This window comes from Salmo trutta, chromosome 10, assembly GCF_901001165.1.
Source record: "Salmo trutta chromosome 10, fSalTru1.1, whole genome shotgun sequence".
Lineage (NCBI taxonomy): Eukaryota > Metazoa > Chordata > Actinopteri > Salmoniformes > Salmonidae > Salmo > Salmo trutta.
In genome coordinates, this window is record NC_042966.1 from 29746895 (window position 1) to 29763357 (window position 16463).

The following is a 16463-nucleotide window of genomic DNA, read 5'->3' on the forward strand; positions in this document are numbered from 1 at the left end:
TAAAGCCTGAACACACTCGTCTTAATTAGACCGGATCAGAGAGTGACGCTTTCAGAAGTGCACATACCCATCCTCCTGTTTACAACTCCCCGTTGGGATAGGGGCTCCAACTGTTGTTTTGTGATTGGGGGCCTAACGAGTGGAGGGGCACACTTCTGCCTGAAGAGAAGAGAGCAGTAATACATTTGCAACCCAAATTCAGAGCAGCCACGTTTATTTGATTACTGCACTCTGATGTCATGTAACCAAGACAACAGAAGCGTTGCTCAGGGTGTGTGTGTGTGTGTGTGTGTGTGTGGTGGGGGGGGGGGGGGCTGTACGGCTACCTCCTCCTGTGTGCCAGGAGATGAAAAATTTGTGCAGCTGCAGTCATTAAAAGCAGTCACCTCCAAACAAAGGCCAGATCATATCAGCAGACAGACACGAGCTTTGATGGGTTGATAGAGGGCAGCAGCAACAGCCAAGGCGGCTGGTTCAGTTGGAGAAATCAGAAGCCACCAGAGATGGACAGAGGAGACACACCTTACTAACCCCACAGGGACAATGCACAGAGAGGACAAGATGAAAGATAGACGGTCATGATGAATATAACTGAATTAGGGCAACTTCAAAAAGAAAGAACCACAGCAAGAAGGCACACCTTTTTTGCTCATATTTCACTTCCTTTAAAATCATACAGCCTGGTTTGAATGACAGGAATTCAACTTTTTAAAGCAACACCGTTAGCAAAGTTCAAAGTGTTGCTCCTGTCCGTCTGTCCATCAACCAGACATCTGTGATTTAATGTGATTGTCTTTGTAATCCTCCCACTGGCATCTTGTTCTTCCATTGTGCTATAAACAAGAGAACTAATTATCCAACCAACCACACAGAGGACAACAACACATTTAAGGTCATTGTTAAATCACGCAGACCTTTTCTAGACTGACTAAAGTCAGGCAGCAACCAGAGGTCACTGGTACTGTAGTTTGCAAGAAACTCAGTTTGTTTACTACAGGCAAATGGCTTTACAATTGGAAAACACCATCTCGAACCCCTCACACTACCACGGTTCAGACGGTTGAGATAGGCCTAGTTGCTGCACACATCGTTAATGTTGGACCACCATTAGACTGCCTTCGCACCTTCAGTGTTAATTGGGTATAAAGGGTGTAGACTGCAGCACCTTAGCACACTGGAGCCAATAGAAGAAAAGGAGTGAGAGAAGCTCAGTTGGTAGAGCATGGCCTTTGCAATGCCAGGGTATTGGGTTTGAATCTCAGGACCACCCACATGTAAAATGTACGTACCCATGCGTACAGTTGAAGTCGGAAGTTTACATACACTTAGGTTGGAGTCATTAAAACTCGTTTTTCAACCACTTCACAAATTTCTTGTTAACAAACTATAGTTTTGGCAAGTCGGTTAGGACATCTACTTTGTCCATGACAAGTAATTTTTCCAACAATTGTTTACATACAGATTATTTCACTGTATCATAATTCCAGTGGGTCAGAAACTTACATACACTAAGTTGACTGTGCCTTTAAACAGCTTGGAAAATTCCAGAAAATTATGTCATGGCTTTAGAAGCTTCTGATAGGCTAATTGACATCATTTGAGTCAATTGGTAGTGTACCTGTGGATGTATTTCAAGGCCTACCTTCAAACTCAGTGCCTCTTTGCTTGACATCATGGGAAAAACAAAAGAAATCAGCCAAGAAATTAGAGACCTCCACAAATCTGGTTCATCCTTGGGAGCAATTTCCAAACGCCTGAAGGTACCACGTTCATCGGTACAAACAATAGTACACAAGTATAAACACCATAGGACCAAGAAGCCGTCATACCGCTCAGGAAAGAGACGCGTTCTGTCTCCTAGAGATGAACTTACTTTGGTGAGAAAAGTGCAAATCATTCCCAGAACAGCAGCAAACAACCTTGTGAAGATGTTGGAGGAAACGGGTACAAAAGTATCTATATCTATACAGTAAAACGAGTCCTATATCGACATAACCTGAAAGGCCGCTCAGCAAGGAAGATCGTACTTTTTGGAGAAATGTCCTCTGGTCTGATGAAACAAATATAGAACTGTTTGGCCATAATGACCATCGTTATGTTTGGAGGAAAAATGGGGAGGCTTGCAAGCCAAAGAACACCATCCCAACCGTGAAGCACAGTAGCAGCATCATGTTGTGGGGGTGCTTTGCTGCAGGAGGGACTGGTGCACTTCACAAAATAGATGGCATCATGAGGTAGGAAAATTACATGGATATATTGAAGCAACATCTCAAGACATCAGTCAGGAAGTTAAAGCTTGGACGCAAATGGGTCTTCCAAATGGACAACGACCCCAAGCATACTTCCAAAGTTGTGTCAAAATGGCTTAAGGACAACAAAGTCAAGGTATTGGAGTGGCCATCACAAAGCCCTGACCTCAATCCTATAGAAAATATGTGCGCAGAACTGAAAAGGTGTGTGCGAGCAAGGAGGCCTACAAACCTGATTCAGTTACACCAACTCTGTCAAAGGAGGAATGGGCCAGAATTCACCCAACTTATTGTGGGAAGCTTGTGGAAGGCTATCTGAAACGTTTGACCCAAGCTAAACAATTTAAAAGGCAATGCTACCAAATATGAATTGAGTGCATGTAAAATTCTGACCCACTGGGAATGTGATGAAAGAAATAAAAGCCTAAATAAAATCACTACAATTATTCTGACATTTCACATTCTTAAAATAAAGTGGTGATCCTAACTGACCCAAGACAGGGAATATTTACTAGGATTAAATGTCAGGAATTGTGAAAAACTGAGTTTAAATGCATTTGGCTAAGGTGTATGTAAACTTCCGACTTCAACTGTAAGTCACTTTGGATAAATGGCATATCTTATTATATTAATATTAGTTAACCATTCCCGTCTCTTAATAACAGACATGTCAACTTCTGCTAATCCGAATGGCCTCAATTAGACGGCAACAGATGAGACAATTCCCTATGCACACCAATACCACAGTTCTGAAGAGGTATATCCTAACCTTTCTTCATTATGGGTCAAAGTCTATCACACTGTGATAAAATGGCATTCTTGTTAAAGGGATACATCAGGATTTTTACAATGAAACCCTTTATTCAATTGAATGGGTCATTATCGGCATGGGAAATGTGTTTACAACAAGTGAAACAAATTATAAATCAATAAATAAGAGTGAGAAGACAAAACATCAACAACAACATTTTTTGAATTTGACAGTAAATATTGCACTCAAATAGGTTGGTAAAGTGTTTTAGCAATGTGCAAATATTTGTAGTGCGAATAGTAGGGGAAGAAAAATAAACAAATATTGGTGGTATTTACAATGGTGTTTGTGCTTCACTGGTTGCCCTTTTCTCATGGTAACAGGTCACAAATCATGCGGCTGTGATTGCACACTGCGGTATTTCACCTAACAAATATGGGAGTTGATCAAATGTTTGATTTGCTTTTCAATTCTTTGTGATCTGTGGGAAATATACATCTCTAAAGTGGTTAAATTTGGCAGGAGTTTAACAAGTACAGCTAAGTTTCCACCTCATTTTGTGGGCAGTGGGCACATAGCCTGTCTTCTGCCTATGGCGGCCTCTCTCAATAGCAAGGCTATGCTCACTCAGTCTGTACATAGTCAACATTTTTCTTAAATTTGGGGTCAGTCACAGTGGTCAGGTATTCTGTCACTGTGTACTCTCTGTTTAGGGTCAGATAGTATTCCAATTTCCTCTGTTATTTGATAGATTTTTTCCAGTTTGTCAAACAGTTGTTTTTGCTTTCTCATAATTTGGTTGGTCCAAATGTGTTTCTGTCCTGAGGTTCTGTGGGGTCTGTTTGCATTTGTGAACAGATCCCCAGAACCAGCTGGCTGAGGGGAAACTTCTCGGTTCATCTCTCTGTAGCTGAGGGCATTATGGTGGATTGTAGAGTTTAACACGTCTCTTCTGGATTTTGATAACTAGCGGGTATTGTCCTAATTATGCTCTGCATGGATTGTTTGGGGTTTTGCATTGTACACCAAGTATATATTTTCAATTGGATGTTTGCCCCATTGTGTGAATTATTGGTTGGTGAGTGGACCCCAGACCTCACCATCATAGAAGGCAATGGATTCTATAAATGATTTAAGCATTTTTAGCCAGATCCTAATTGGGATGTTGAGTTTTATGTTCCTTTTTGATGGCGTAGAAGGCCCTTCTTCCCTTGTCTTTTAGATCGTTTACAGCCTTGTGGAAGTCTGACGTTTAGGCGGAGGTAGGTATAGTTCTTTGTGTGCTCTAGGGCAACGGTGTCTCGATAGATTTTATATTTGTTGTCTGGCTACTTGACTTTTTTTGGAACACAATTATTTTTGTCTTGCTAAGATTCACTGTCAGGGTCATGTCAGACAGAATCTGTGCAGAAGATCTACGTGCTGCTGTAGGCCCTCCTTGGTTGGGGACAGAAGCACCAGGTCATCTGCAACTAGTAGACATTTGATTTCAGCGTCTAGTAGGATGAAGCTGGGTGCTGCAGACTGTTCTAGTGCCCTCGCCAATTCATTGATATGTTGAAGAGCATGGGGCTCAAGCTGCATCCCTGTCTCACCCCACAGCCCTGAGGAAAGAAATCTGTTCATAGCCAATTTTAGATGAACACTTGTGTTCATTGATTTTTTTAAATGTTGTCCCCCCCACTCAACACCGCTTTCCATCAATTTCTATAGCCAACCCTAATGCCAAATTAAGCCATAAGCTTACTTGAATTGAACAAAGCATGAGAAGACTGCTTTTGTTTCATTTGTCTGTCAATAAGGGTGTATTTGTGGTCTGTTGTGCGGTATTTTGGTAAGAAGTCAATTTGACATTTGCTCAGGACATTGTTTTCACTGAGAAAATGTTAGAGTCTGCTGTTGATACTGCAGAGGATTTATCCAAAATGACTTGACGCAGATTCCACTAATTATTGGGGTCAAATTTGTCTCCACTTTTGTGAATTGGGGTGAACGGGCCTTGATTCCAAATATTGGGGAAGATGCCAGAGCTGAGGATGATGTTAAAGAGTTTAAGTATAGCCAATTGGAATTTGTGAGCTGTATTTCATTCAGGATACCATCAACACCACCAGCCTTTTTGGGTTGGGGGGGGGAATTGTATTTTGTCCTGTAGTTCATTCAATGTAAATTGGAGAATCCAGTGTGTGCTGGTAGTCTTTAATAGATGATTCTAAGATTTGTAGTTTATCATGTATATGTTTTTGATGTTTGTTCTAGAGCCAAAGGATTTGAGACGTGGTTTATTCATACATCTCCATTTTGGATAGGTAGCTCTTCGTGTTGTTGTTCGTTTACTGTGTTCCAATTTTCCCCACACGTGGTTCGATTCTGTGGATTCTTCAATGAGATGGAGCTGTTTTCTGTCATGCTGTTCCTCCTTTTTTCTTAATGTATTTCTATATTGTTTCACCATAGCGAAGGCTCAAGTTATGGGTCTCTGTTTTTGGTTGGATATGTTTCTCAATTTATTTTGTAGGGTTTTACGTTCATCAAACCATTTGTCATTGTTGTTAATTTTAGGTTGTCTGCTTGACATTTTTAGATTTGACAGGAAGCTGAAAAATGTGTAATATACTGTATAGGCTTTTCAGGGAAACGTTTTCTCCAGGAAGTTGTTGAAAAGGGATTGGATTTGTTTTTTGGTAGGTTTCTACATGACTTTCCTTCCATCTATAGCGTTTCTTAATAGTATGCAGTTTGTTTGGCTTTGATGTCTCATGATCGAGTATTGCTCTGTTCAAATTGACTGACTTTGCTGTAATCTGATAGCGATGTCAGTGGGCTGACTGAACGCTCAGAGACTCTGGGTTGAGGTGTGTAGTCTACAGTACCCATTGTCAAGGGATGAGCTGTAGGTGTGTACCTACCGTAGGATTCCCCTCGAAGCCTACCATTGACTACATACAGACCCAGCATGCGACCGAGCTGCAAGAGTTGTGACCCATTTTTTTGGGCTGTATGTGTTTAGGGAAGCATATTTGGGAGGGAATGTCTTCACCTCCAGGTAGGCATTTGTCCCCGTGTGCTGAGAATGTCAGGTTCTTGTCCAGTTCAGGCGTTTAGTTCACCACAAACTAGTACGTGTTCCTGGGTCTGAAAATTGATGATCTCCCCCTCCAGACTGGATAAACTATGGGAATTATATGGGGGGGGACAGGAATATAGGTAGCACACAGGAGGCCATTTTTATTTATTGAGAGATTCAAATGTAAAATGTTCCTGTTTAGCATAACCCCCCCCCCCCGAGTCTAGCAGCCACCAGTGGGTCCATCTCCTCTATATCATGTTTCTTGCAGGATGACAATGTCTGCATTTCTGATTTCTTTGGTGAAGTCTGGGTTCCTGCTCTTCAGGCCAAAAGAAGAGGACCTCAGACCTGTTGGAAGTGTTTGAAAATCGCATGCACCACAACTGTTCCAACCTTTTGATCCAAAATTGATAGAGGCTGTCTCAGTCTCAGGGTCTTCGTTTTCCAGTATTCTTAGTTTCCACCCTGGGCCAATACCCTCACTCTTGACAGAGGAATAGTGTGGTCTTATAGCACTGTGCCGGGCCAGGGGATTGCCTGTGTGGAAAATTAAATTGCTTATGTTCCCAGTCTTGTAACAGTCCGCAAATAGTGTCTCTGGATTGTCCCCGAGGATCTTCTGTTTGTTGTCTTTTCGTGCAGTGTCATTTTTCATTTCTGAGGGGAACTTTACTATGATAGCTTCTGCACAGGGGTGTAACGAAGACATGGAGCAGGGGACTTCAGAGCCCGCTGCATTTGGGATTGGTGAGGTTGTGATTCTCTGTTGCCATTGTTGGGTTCAAGGGCTTTCACACTTCAGCGCTAATTGAAGTTGCAGCTGGGTCTGTTCAGTCCTAGCAAGCTTGGTAGCTCTGTAGCCTTAACTTATCAGTCTTTATAAAGTAAAATATCTAGAGATTATTGTAATACCTTTTACGTCTTGGCTTTAGAAGCAGCTTCAGACTGAACATTACTCACTCAGTTCCAGGTTGGATGGTATTTTGATGTTTCTGCCGTTTGTTGGTTTACCAGAAAGTTAGCTAGAGTCCTTGGAAGTAAGAACCCTTCCAAGTAATGTTGTCTAAAATCCAGGCTATAGGTTTGGAGTTTTGATTTAAAGTGAAGGTTGTGTTGTAGAGGGTAGTATCTTTTACAGATCCTTGTATCTAACTAAATCTTTTTGCAGAAACATTCAGGAGCTCATGACCTCTAGTAGATACCATAGACTTCCAGTCATTTAGCGCTCAGGTATCCAGGAGTTCATCTGACTCTGGGGAAGTAGATTAAGGTCCTCATTGCCAAAATCTGGAAGTATCCCTTTAACGTAATAGGGAATGCTTTGTATGGCCTTAAAAAGCACACATATAGGGTTTGTAAGACCCTAGAAGCTCTTCAGAACACTAATGAATGTGATCCTATAAAGATCCTATGAAATTATTTAAATTCCATGTGACAACCCCCTCCTGTGATAGGTTATCAAATGATTAAAAACAAAAAGAGCATGCAATCTAGCAGCATTTACTTTGGAAAAACATTGGAAAGCAGACTAATTAGCGTATTACCGTGTGAAACATACATTTATGACAGAAGTATCACCTATAGGAAAGGCATGATTAATGTATTAAGTACTTCAAGGCACCTACAGTGCCTTCAGAAAGTATTCATACCCATCGACATATTCCACATTTAGTTACAGATTTTTTTTCTTACCCATCTACACATAATACCATATAATGACAGAGTGAAAACATGTTTAGACATTTTTTCAAAATGTATTGAAGTTAAATATATAATTTACATAAGAATTCACACACCTGAGTCAATACATGTTAGAATCACCTTTGGCATCAATTACAGTTGAGAGTATATCTAGGTAAGTCTAAGAGCTTTGCACACCTGAATTGTACAGTCGTGGCCAAATGTTTTGATAATGACACAAATATTAATTTCCACAAAGTTTGCTGCTTCAGTGTCTTTAGATATTTTTGTCAGATGTTACTATGGAATACTGTATAATTACAAGCATTTCATAAGTGTCAAAGGCTTTTATTGACAATTACATGAAGTTGATGCAAAGAGTCAATATTTGCAGTGTTGACCCTTCTTTTCAAGACTTCTGCAATCTGCCCTGGCATGCTTGGAGTTTGTGGGTTTTTCTTTGTCCACCCGCCTCTTGAGGATTGGCCACAAGTTCTCAATGGGATTAAGGTCAGGGGAGTTTCCTGGCCATGGACCCAAATATCTATGTTTTGTTCCCCGAGCCACTTAGTTATCACTTTTGCCTTATGGCAAGGTGCTCCATCATGCTGGAAAAGGCATTGTTCGTCACCAAACTGTTCCTGGATGGTTGGGAGAAGTTGCTCTCGGACGATGTGTTGGTTCCATTCTTTATTCATGGCTGTGTTCTTAGGCAAAATTGAGAGTGAGCCCGCTCCTTTGGCTGAGAAGCAACCCCACACATGAATGGTCTCAGGATGCTTTACTGTTGGCATGACACAGGACTGATGGTAGCGCTCACCTTGTCTTCTCCGGACATGCTTTTTTCCGGATGCCCCAAACAATCGGAAAGGGGATTCAGAGAAAATGACTTTACCCCAGTCCTCAGCAGTCCAATCCCTGTACCTTTTGCAGAATATCAGTTTGTCTCTGATGTTTTTCCTGGAGAGAAGTGGCTTCTTTGCTGCCCTTCTTGACACCAGGCCATCCTCCAAAAGTCTTCACCTCACTGTGCGTGCAGATGCACTCACACCTGCCTGCTGCCATTCCTGAGCAAGTTCTGTACTGGTGGTGCCCCGATCCCCCAGCTGAATCAACTTTAGGAGATGGTCCTGGCGCTTGCTGGACTTTCTTGGGCGCCCTGAAGCCTTCTTCACCACAATTGAACCGCTTTCCTTTAAGTTCTTGATGATCTGATAAATGGTTGATTTAGGTGCAATCTTACTGGCAGCAATATCCTTGCATGGTTGACAGAGGAAGAACAATGATTCTAAGCACCACCCTACTTTTGAAGCTTCCAGTCTGTTATTCGAAATCAATCAGCATGACAGAGTGATCTCCAGCCTTGTCCTCATCAACACTCACACCTGTGTTAACGACAGAATCACTGACATGATGTCAGTTGGTCCTTTTGTGGCAGCTCTGAAATGCAGTGGAAATGTTTTTGGGGGATTCAGTTCATTTGCATGGCAAAGAGGGACTTTGCAATTAATTGAAATTCATCTGATCACTCTTCATAACATTCTGAAGTATATGCAAATTGCCATCATACAAACTGAGGCAGCAGACTGAAAATTTATATTTGTGTCATTCTCCAAACTTTTGCCCACGACTGTACAATATTCGCACATTCTTTTAAAAATGATTCTAGCTCTTTCAAGTTGGTTGTTGATCATTGCTAGGACAGACATTTGCAAGTCTTGCCACAGATTTTCAAGACGATTTAAGTTAAAACTGTAACTAGGCCACTCAGGAACATTCAACGTCAGTGCCATCAAAAAGTATTCACACCCCTCGACTTTTTCCACATTTTGTTGTGTTACAGCCCGAATTGAAAATAGATTAAATTGATATTTTTTGGTCACTGACCAACTCACAATACCGCAATGTCAAAGTGAAAATAAGTTTTTCTAAATTTTTACAAATTAATAAAAAATGAAAATCTATAAAGTTTTGAGTCAGTATTTAACCCCTTTGTTATGGCAAGCCTTAGCTTAACAAGTCACAGTGTTAAACATGATTTTTGAATGACTACCTCATCTCTGTACCCCACACATAAAATTCTGTAAGGTCACTCAGTCGAGCAGTGAATTTCAAACACAGATTCAACCACAAACACCAGGAAGATTTTCCAATACCTCGCAAAGGGCACCTATTGGTAGATGGTAAAAAAAAGCAGACCTTGAATATCCTTTTGAGTATGGTGAATCAATATAAATTTGGATGTGGTATCAATACACCCAGTCACTACAAAGATACAGGTGTCCTGCCTAACTCAGTTGCAGGAGAAGAAGGAAACTGCTCAGGGATTTCACTATGAGGCCAATGGGAATTTTGAAACATTTACAGAATATAATGGCTTTGATAGGAGATAACTGGGGATGGATCAACATTGTAGTTACTCCACAATACTAACCTAATTGACAAGAGTTAAAAGAAGGAAGCCTGTACAGAATAAAAATATTCCAAAACATGCATCCTGTTTGCAATAAGGCACTAAAGTAAAACTTAAAAGATTTGCCTAGGAAATTAACTTCATGTCCTGAATTCAAAGCGCTTTGTTTGTGGCAAATCCAACACATCACCAAGTACCACTCTTCCTATTTTCAGCATGGTGGTGGCTGCATCATGTTATGGGTATGCTTGTAATCATTAAGGACACGGGAGTTTTTTCCCAGTATAAAAAAATAAACATAATGGAGCTAAGTACAGGCACAATCCTAGAGGAAAAGCTGGTTTAGTCTGCTTTCCACCAGACACTGGGAGATGAATTCACCTTTCAGAAGGACAATAACCTAAAACACAATGCTCAAAGGGATATTCAATGTCTGCTTTTTTTTACCCATCTACCAATAGGTGTCCTTTTTTTTTGAGGCATTGGAAAACCTCCCGGGTCTTTGTGGTTGCAATTCACTGCTCGACTGAGGGACCTTACAGATAATTGTATGTGTGGGGTACAGAGATGAGGTAGTGATTCAAAAACCATGTTAAACACTTATTGCACACAGTTCATGCAACTTATGCGACTTGTTTTAAAAAAAATACTCAACATATTTAGGCTTGCCATAACAAAGGGGTTAAATACGTATTGACTCAGCTTTTCATTAATTAGTAAACATTTCTAAAAACATAATTCCACTTTGACATTATGGGGTTGTGTGTGTAGGCCAGTGACAGGCTGTCAAGGGGTGTGAATACTTTCTGAAGGTACTGAATAGCCTCCTACATGTTTCAGAAACATGTGTTTCATTCCCTTTGTCTCCAGAGTGAGATGTATAATGTCAGTCAGTCTGGTATACTTTAACATGTCCCAGAGGACAAGGACAGAATATTCACTAAGATTGAACCAGCTGCTCTTTCTATTCCACTTCTTGATTAAATGGCATGGCTCCTTTCACTCTGTGGAATAGGCTGTGTGTGTGTGTCTCAACTAGTGTTGAGCGCAAATAAATAAATAAAAACGGGGAGGAAATTTAGATTCCAGAATCTCATGCCCGCAATCTAAATAACCTTATTATGTGGAGCAGCGAAGATGACCGACGCACAGCACTGCCCCCCCTACACACACACACACACTTGTGACAATCGTTCAGCTCCATGTGCCTGTGCTGCACTGAGCTGAGAGAGATAACCATTCCATAGCAGGGTTAGCAGCGGGGTTAGCAGCAGCATTATTAGGGTTATGGGCAGGGCATATTTATAGTCATGAATGCCATGAAAGAGAGCAGGTCTCAGGCTATTTCAGGCAGCTAAAATAGTTACCCTTCTGACTGCAGCCCTCCTCTGCAAGTATACATACTTGTACACACAATGCCAATGGTATAAAAAACATATTTACAAAAACACACAGGGTATTAAAATAGCAACAAACAAAAAAAACAGCAGATGGTTCCAAGAAAACCAATCATGATGTACACTGTTCTCACACACACACACTACACAAACACACTATTGGCATGAATTCCTGGCAGTAAACAAATGACAGGTTGATCACTTCTGTTCCTCTCCTTTTATCTCAGGCCTGCTTTGTTTTACTGTTTATCTGAGGCACATTAGTCAGCAAACTGTTTGTCAAAAAAGGAACATTGCCCATCTCCACCCTCATGTCAAACACACACAGCACATACACCAAACAAACCGTTGCCTGCATAACAAGACAACTACAGTAGGCAACCCTTTCCAATCCAAATAACTGATAAGATATTTTTTTATTTTTACAAATCAGAAATCCCAAATGTGTAACTTTTGTAAGATAGGAAAAAAGTGGTAGCATGATCACAGACACACGAGAGGGGAAACTATCATTGTATGTTATCACACCAACTGACATACCTCTTCAGAGAAAAATGATGAATTGGCTGCCAACAGTCACTCACTGTTTGGAGATAGCTAGTAATTTGTATCTGGGACAATCTTGTTTTAATCCATTACATCATGAACAGCCGTAGCAGCCTAACTTGCCTCTGGTGCCAATTTCAATGTCCAAAATCACAGATGCGGTTCTTTAGTTAAATAAGCAATAAACATCCCATAATGGTTAGGGTCATATCTAAAAATGCCCAGTTGCCCATTATTAGCCTAGTGGTTATGAGCATTATGAGCAACTGAAAGGTCACCGGTTTGAATCCCCAAGCCAACTAGGTGACAAATCTGTTGAATGTGCCCTTGAGCAAGGCACTTAACCCTAATTGCTCCTGTAAGTCGCTCTGGATAAGAGCGTCTGCTAAATGACTAAAAATGTCAAAGTAAATGATTTTGTCTAGAAGAGATCTCAGTGACTTTGAAAGAGGGGTCTCAAAGAAGCATGGGGGTTTAAAGGGTGTGTCTCAGTCACCAGATCTCAACCCAATTGAAAACTTATGGGAGATTCTGGAGCGGCACCCGAGACAGCGTTTTCCTCCACCATCAACACACCAAATTATGGAATTTCTCGTGGAGGAATGGTGTTGCAGCCCTCCAATTATGTTCCAGAAACTTGTAGAATCTATGCCAAGGTGAATTGCAGCTGTTCTGGCAGCACGTGGTAGCCCAAAGCCCTATTAAGACACTGTTAGAGTTTCCTTTATTTTTGGCAGTTATCGTAGCTACACCAAGGGCAACTTGACACTAAACTCATTGCATGTCCAGTGATGTGCTGATATGCTCCAATATGTGAACAAGCCTTTCAGAGTTGCTGTTGTGACTTCTATCAACAGCGAGCTCTGTTGCTGTCCAATAATGCATCATGACAAAGGCCACGCTCCTACCTCACTAGCGCCATAAATGCACGTGGATGGGTTTGGAACTGTGTGGGGGACATTTCAACTGACAAAATTGCAACACCCCGACAATCTGGGCATGTGAGTGATTTTGAGGAATTGACTCAACGTCCATCCACACATATTGCATTGCGTGCAGGCCAACTCATGGGACAGAGGAGCTTTAGCGGGAGAACATAAATGTTAGCAAGCTGCTAGCAAGCTACATTTTGCTTGCTCAGCTCTTTGATAACCCCCGGAACACTTTCCACTGGCAATGTCACTCAACGAGGAATCAATAACAGTAAAATAACTCACTGACTGATATCATTTCCAATAAATTAATCACAGAGGACACAGCAAATGTGCTACATATTCACAAACTCCCCCCCTTGCTACTGTCGCCCAACAAAGTTGCTCTACATTTTTTATATAAACCCCCCATAATACAAATAAATAAGAGTCCTTGCATGAACGACTCACCGACAAACGTTTGAAATTGGATTCAAGATGACTCATAGCAAACTGTTAAAATGGTCCACGCTCCAAATTACACCAAATTGACACGACCTCATTGCTCAATATGAAATAAGTTGAAGCAGTTATCGATATGGTGTCTGACAGAAATAGTCGAACTCCCTGCCAGACTCGTGACATGTCAAGTAAAACGGGCAGCAAGCCAACACCTTACAGAATCTAGAACGATACATTTTCCTCGTATGACTGCATGCGCAAACGAGCCATTTGTTATCTGACCAATTCAAATAGGTGGAAAAGTGGCGAAGCCATCCAAGCTGGATACAAAATATCCACCGTCGGTACACATTGTTGCAATTTATATTTAAGTTAACAGTGTTTCATGCAAGCTCAAATGAAAATGAAAACACATTGGACGGTCAAATTTCTCGTTGTTGGCTAACTACTTACTACTCGACCGTAAAATAAGTTTGCTAGATCTAGCTAACTCGATAGCTAAAAGAGCCACATGGAAGACAAGAGACGCCAAAAACAACGTATTAGCACAACTGGATTTTTTTTTAACAAAGTCTAAAGAATTGAAAAGTTTCGATATAGCATTGTTTATATTATAGCTTACCATTCCATAACGCAACGCTAGAGCTCAGAGAAGAAATGGGGGAAGTACAGTACATGTTGTTCGCTATTGAACTACCATGCTGCCTGCTCGAGCTATCAGTCACTTCTCCCATTTATTTTGCTCTACCTTTCACCGGCCACGGAAAACACATTAAAGCATTCCGTAATATCACACCATTAAATAAATTAAAGACGCCTTCTCAAGTACTTACATTCATGCAAGCGTTGCCTGCAAAGTAGCAGTATGGCAGGAATTGTGTGTTCAGATGTCTGTCTCAGTGTCAGAGATCACATCGGCAGCTGCTTCCTCCATCCACGCAGCGCGCAGATCACGCCGCACAGCAACGCTACCGATCCCCTCGCCGTCGCCAAGGCAACAAACCCACTTCAACCAATCATAACCCCTCCCATTCCATATCCCCTGGCAACTGCCGCAGCGCAGAAGCACATGGTTATTTTGTGGCGCTGCCGACGCCGACGCCACTCCATTTTCTTTTGTACTTTTTTTTCACACGAGTTCATTGTGTAGCCTACATAGAATATGGCATATTGTAAATTTAATTAAAATACAGAAAAAACCGAACAGTACATTTTTTTGGGTGTCTCCAAATAATGCAGTTTATTTCAGCGGTTAGAATAAACTACACAGCATGTGGTGATGAAAGTGGGGATTAAAGTAATAGAAGGCACCTGCGTCATTTTGGCGGGGGACTAGAAGGCATCTGCGTCGTTTTGACGGGGGACTCCAGCCAGCCAGTGGTCATGATGATGATACAATGTAGCCTACTTTATCTGGACTAAGCAGTCTCTTCCGCTAGCAGATTAATTTGTGGTATAACTCTCCCTAAGGGCTCCAACGGGTCATCATTAAAGGGACATGTTAAGCTTTGTAATGCCTCAATGTGCAGCCAACACTAAAGAGACCCCTGATATCAGTACATATGTGACTGATATGCACAGTATTAGTCATGTAGACCTACAGTATAATGGAAAGGGCTGCATTATTTGTATTCTGGAGTCGACCCTATTACTCATTTGGTATGGGCCACTGTGCAACTCTCTTAGTATCAGTGAGTTTACACCAAACTGTAACTCTCACATCAATGTGATACCTGACCCCCTTTAGAGCTCCTCCTCCCGCCCCTCTGTTTTCCTTTTTTTATTATTTTATTTCACCTTTATTTAACCAGGTAGGCCAGTTGAGAACAAGTTCTCATTTACAACTGCAACCTGGCCAAGATAAAGCAAAGCAGTGCAACAAAAACAACAACACAGAGTTACACATGGAATAAACAAACGTACAGTCAATAACACAATAGAAAAAGTATATGTACAGTGTGTGCAAATGTAGTAAGATTAGGGAGGTAAGGAAATAGATAGGCCATAGAGGTGAAATAATTACAATTTAGCATTAACACTGGACTGATAGATGTGCAGATGATGATGTGCAAGTAGAGATACTGGGGTGCAAAAGAGCAACAACAACAAAAAATAACATTATGGGGATGAGGTAGTTGGGTGGGATAATTTCAGATGGGCTGTGTACAGGTACAGTAAGCTGCTCTGACAGCTGATGCTTAAAGTTACAGAGGGAGATATAAGTCTCCAGCTTCAGTGATTTTTGCAATTCGTTCCAGTCATTGGCAGCAGAGAACTGGAAGGAAAGGTGGCCAAAGGAGATGTTGGCTTTGGGGATCACCAGTGAAATATACCTGCTGGAGCGTGTGCTATGGGTGGGTGTTGCTATGGTGACCAATGAGCTGAGATAAGGCAGGGCTTTACCTCCTCCTCTGTCCACTTCGATCCTGTTTTTAGAACCTCTCTCAGAGAGATAACTCTGAAAACTACCAAAGTAGCCTGCCCCATTAAATTGTATTTTCCTGCCAAAGGTTCTTCTTTCAATATGTTGAGTTCAAGGCTTATCATTTCTCTATTACCTTGTAATTAATGACCTACCTTTTTGTTCACTTTGAAATGTCTTTCTACGCCATTGTTCTGTTTGGGATGTTGTAGTATTTACAATGCTTTTGCATCCTTCTTCTAGTGGAAACACAGAAACACACCCTGTTTCACTTCATGCCCTTCAGTTAGTTCAACTGGACAAACAGGATCTTCTGTGAATCATAGGGTGGTGGTATGCTACAGCCACACTGGATTCAAGTAAACCAGCCATTAGAGGGTTGAACAGGACCTGTAGTGTTTGTTTACCTAGGTGCAGTGTTGTTCTAACCCATATAACTCCTTTTCATGTTGATGTTTTCTTTTCTTTTCTGGGTTTTGAGGCTTGAAAGAAATAATACAATCCCACATGTGGTGCTCTATCAAGTCTTTGACTTGAAGTCTCAGTTTTGAGTTGTCCTCAT

The 16463-nt window shown here is 41.3% G+C and overlaps 1 protein-coding gene across 3 annotated transcripts in view; it reads right to left on the reverse strand.

The window, feature by feature from the left end:
* foxn2a (forkhead box N2a) overlaps positions 1-14488 on the reverse strand; it is a 37649-nt gene extending 23161 nt beyond the window's left edge. The window contains exon 1 of one of the 3 annotated variants that reach the window (XM_029765266.1): positions 14313-14488. Coding sequence is in view for 1 of the 3 variants with exons in the window: in XM_029765265.1 (XP_029621125.1) it covers positions 14102-14213 (112 nt within the window). In the remaining 2 variants the exon portion in view is untranslated. The other 2 variants (XM_029765265.1, XM_029765267.1) reach the window with 2 other exon arrangements.
* Between the last annotated feature and the right edge of the window lie 1975 nt (positions 14489-16463).